General features: G+C 40.3%; 1 protein-coding gene across 1 annotated transcript; it reads left to right on the top strand.

Moving 5' to 3' along the window:
* Nucleotides 1-1158: 1158 nt before the first annotated feature.
* LOC120944232 (vomeronasal type-2 receptor 26-like) lies at nt 1159-4337 on the top strand. The gene is made up of 2 exons (XM_040358209.1): nt 1159-1165; nt 3343-4337. Exons 1-2 carry the CDS (start codon nt 1159-1161, stop codon nt 4251-4253), a joined length of 918 nt encoding a protein of 305 aa, XP_040214143.1. The 3' UTR covers nt 4254-4337.
* The last annotated feature ends 278 nt before the right edge of the window (nt 4338-4615 follow it).

Below are 4615 nucleotides of genomic sequence, written 5' to 3'. Positions count from 1 at the left end.
GAATGTTACATCCTGAAAAGGCAATGGTAACCGTACCAACTGATGCTTTCATATAACAAGTTTAAAAAACAAACAGAGGGGCTTAATAATGAGAGGATAGTCTCTTGTAGAGGCCAGGTCAGGTCCATGGAGCATCAAGGGACCTCACTACCTCCGGCACCCCGTAAGGGATCATGCTGTGCCAGAGGCGTGGACCCCTGTCAGGCCCAGGCCCCAACCCGGATCTAAGTAAACCCGATGGGGAAGGGGAGGTAAATATCATTAATAACATGGGTATATGAGGGAATTACCCTCTTTGGTAAGAAATCAGTAGATCCTCAAAAATCATCTGTGTGGGTTACAGAAAAAACTTAAGCAGAACCAAACAAGAAAAGTTAGAGGGAATGGAAAGTAGAAAAAGAAAGGGAGAAGGAGGGTGGGGAGGGGTGAGGGAGTAAAGGGAGGCAATGTGCCCATCGTCTAGCCAAAGTTTATGGGACACCCGGGATCAGGGAGATACCCACATAGTCCGCCCAGGGATCCCAAACCTTATGGAATATTAAGGATGTGTCTGCTAGGATGCTGGACAACTTTTCTTGTGTCATAATCCACGATATTTTCCGTTTGACAGCAGTCAAGGACGGTCTTGATTGCTTCCAGGATTTGCCAATTGAGATCTTGGAGCCCAGGAAGATAAAGTGGATTAGCCGTTGCGTGGTCTTGGAAAGCTCCGGAATAGGAGCATTCAATAGGGCGACTTCGGGAGTCCTCGGAACCTGGCAACCGGTCACCTTGTGGATCATGTTAAAAATGAGCCTCCAGAAAGTACGGATCCTGAGGCATTCCCACCAAATGTGAGCCATGGTGCCCCTTAGCTGACAGCCTCTAAAACAAGAGGGGTCCGCATAAGGGAACATGGCTGCCAGTCTAGAGGGAGTAAGGTACCATCTGGTGATAACTTTTATGTTAGCCTCCACCAGGGCGACATTCTGGATTTTCTTAAAGGATTTAGCGAAAGCCGTATGCCAGGCCTCCAAGTCTGTGCTGCGTAGGAAGTCAGCTTCCCAAGCCTTCATGTAAGGCGTTTTATCCGTGGGGTGAATGAGGGCTGAGTAGATCACTGAAATGCCCCCCCTCTGCTCCATGGCTTGACCGCACCATATCTCATAAGAAGTGAAAATGGGAGGTAGGGGCTTGTTCCTCCATATACTGTGTAGAAAGTGGGAGATTTGTCTATATCGGAACTTCTCAGATTCTGGGATTTCTAGAGTTTTAATGCAGAAGTTAAGGGAAATGAGACCACTAGAGGTGAAATACTGTCCTATTCTGAAAAGCCCCTTATTCAACCACCACTTGAATTCGTAATCCGTAAACCCGGTGGAAAGTCTTTTGCAGACGCTAATGCCCTGTACACAGGATCGGAATTTCCAATGGGCTAAAATACGATGGGATTTTCCGTTGGAATTCTGTTCAAGCTGTCTTGCATACACACTGTCAGACCAAATTCCGACCATCTAAAATGCGGTGATGTAAAACACTACGACAAACCAAGAAAAATGAAGTTCAATGCTTCCGAGCATGCGTTGACTTGTTTCTGAGCATGCATGTTTTTTTCTCCATCGGAGTTCCACACAGACGATCTGAATTTTCGATCGGAAAAAAATAAAGCATGTTCTATTTCTAAACTCTGATGGAAATGGGGTCCACACACAGTCGGAATATCCAATGAAAAAAGTCAGACGGAATTTTTTCTTCTGAAATTTCGATCGTGTGTACAAGACATAACAGGTATTCTAAGATTGCCCTGTATTTGGCTCCATCCACCTTCCCATTGTCAGGGCTGGGCTCAGCCCTTCTTTCTCTGAGCTGGCCGCTCAGATGTTGGTTAATTGCTAGCTCCTATCTTTCCAGGCAGGTCAGGACACTCTCTACTTTGCATATAGAGAAAGGAGCTGTGTGTTAGTGGGCGTCTTGACACTCTTGCTCGCCCCCTCACCCCTCAAGAGGCTTTCTCCACACCAGGAATAAAGCCTTGCATTACGGTGGTGAGTTACAGACAGAAGAACAGGAAGTGAGCATTTCTCAGAAGAAATAAGGACATTTAAAAGCAAAATTGAAGGAGGACTGCACTAGGGTAAAGGAAGCTATTTAGGGAAAAAAATGTTTTCTTTACAACCCCTTTAACATTCAACCCCGGTTTCATACCCCCTCGTGGCCGGGTTTACCCTTTTTTTCGGTCTCGAAGGCCATGGAGGAGTATGTTGCAGACGCACTTTTTTAAGGTTTCATCTGCAAATCCTCATCTCCTGCTGGTGCTGGTTTCTTCTTTGTGAAGAAGAGTGGTGAACTGAGACCTTTTATTGATTATAGGGGTCTCAATCATTTTACGATTAAAGTGGATGTAAACCCGAATTTTTTTTTTTTTTTTTTTTTTATGTCATAATGTACAGTATAAGATTTCCTATCATATGTGCCCCGTCTTGCCACACAGAGTTAATCCAGCTCTGAGAAATCCTCTTTTATTGTTCAGTGAAATAAAACGGATTTACAGAGAAAAACCTTAGTCCGTTCCGCCCCCTTGCTGTGAGTGACAGGTTATTTACATATCTCATGCACTAGCCTGGAGACAGGCATTATTTTTTAATTCCCACCCCCACTCCTTTTCTGAAGTCATGTGGTTACTTTTCTGGATTTTGACTGGTTGTTAGTGATCATAGCAGAATTTAGTTTAAGGAATACACAGGAAGAATAATGCATGTTGACAAGGGGAGTGTAAGAAAAAATGTTTTTTTTTTTTAAAAATGGGATATTTATTATAGCAAAAAATGAAAAAATATTGTGTTTTTTTTTCAAAAGTGTCGCTCTTTTTTTGTTTATAGCACAAAAAATAAAAACCGCAGAGGTGATCGAATACCACCAAAAAAAAGCTCTATTTGTGGGGAAAAAAGGATGTCAGTTTTGTTGCACGACTGCGCAATTGTCAGTTAAAGCGACGCAGTGCGGAAGCTGAAATTTTGCCTGGGCAGGAAGGGGGTATACGTGCCCAGTAAGCAAGTGGTTAAATACCACCAAAAGAAAGCTCTATTTGTGTGGAAAAAAGGACAAAAAAGTCATATGGGTACAATGTTGTTTCATTCGAAATGTGAGAGCATGGAAAGCTGAAAATCGGTCTGGTTATTAAGGGGGTTTAAGTGCCCAGTTGCCAAGTGGTTAATATAGTGTGTACTTGCAAGTTATTTTTTTCCTTGAATTTAAAATAACCAAATGAACCTTAGCTCATCTCAGAATTATCAATTTAGTAAACATATCGTTTAAAATAAAAATATTGTAATAGTTTTTCACACTGTAGACATTTTCTTTTAGATAAAGATTCATGTCATAAATGTTCAGAAGAGGAGTGGCCAAACGATAACAACCAGTGTGTACCTAAACTTGTTGAATTTCTGTCTTATGGGAATGACCCGGTTCCTCTCACAGTCTCAGTTATTTCTGTTTTACTATTTGTTAAAACCTCTGCTATTTTTTGTATCTTTATTGTATTTCGAGAGACTCCAGTGGTCAGAGCTAATAACCAAAACTTGAGCTTCATTCTCCTGGCCTCCATCATGTTGAGCTTCCTCTGTGTGTTTTTGTTTTTGGGTCGGCCTGGTCCTATCAGCTGCATGTTTCGTCAGACCTCCTTTGGAATCATCTTTTCAGTGGCTGTATCTTCCATTCTAGCCAAAACTATTATGGTCTACATGGCCTTCAACTCCACCAAGCCTGGAAGTTTCTGGAAAAAATATATTGGAGTAAAAATACCCAACTGTTTGGTTCTTCTTTGTTCATTTATCCAGGTTTTAATCAGCATCATTTGGTTATTGACTGCCTGTCCATATCCAGAGACTAACACTGACCTATATGATGATACAATCATTATTCAATGTAATGAAGGATCTACTCTGGCATTTTACATACTCCTTGGTTACATGGGACTACTAGCAGCTGTAAGTTTCTTTGTGGCTTTTCTGGCCAGAAATTTACCAGATAGTTTCAATGAGACAAAATTCATCACCTTCAGCATGTTGGTGTTCTGCAGTGTCTGGATCACTTTTATCCCAGCCTATATGAGTGTTACAGGGAAGAACACTGTGCTTGTAGAGATATTTGCAATTTTATCTTCCAGTTTAGGAATTTTGGGTTGCATATTTATTCCCAAATGTTATATTATCCTGGTGAAACCAGATTTAAATTCAAAACGTATATTAATAAAACAAATCAAAACCTGCCAATAAATTGTCTTAGTGTGTTTAATTATAAATCATAAAATTGAATGTGAATGTAAACCCACATCATCATTCCTATTATTCATACAACATGTAAGCAGATGTTTCAGCAGGATTAGTTAGAAACAAATGTTTCCACAAAAAAAAAAAAAAAAAAAAAACTGTTGTCATTAAGGTTTATTATTGTTAATTAATTATATTTATTTTATTGACATAATAAAATTATGGAAAATAAAATGTTATTTTGCTGTCTTATTTTCACAGATGACAGAAAAATAGGAAATACTTAAAAATTCTATTAAATGAACATATTATAGACAAAAAAAATGCTAGCAACTAGTGGTGGCCGGTCCATAAGGGGTGCAGGGCTG

The sequence above is a fragment of the Rana temporaria genome, chromosome 1 (genome assembly GCF_905171775.1).
Source record: "Rana temporaria chromosome 1, aRanTem1.1, whole genome shotgun sequence".
Classification (NCBI taxonomy): Eukaryota; Metazoa; Chordata; class Amphibia; order Anura; family Ranidae; genus Rana; species Rana temporaria.
This window is presented reverse-complemented; position numbering and strand designations above follow the sequence as displayed.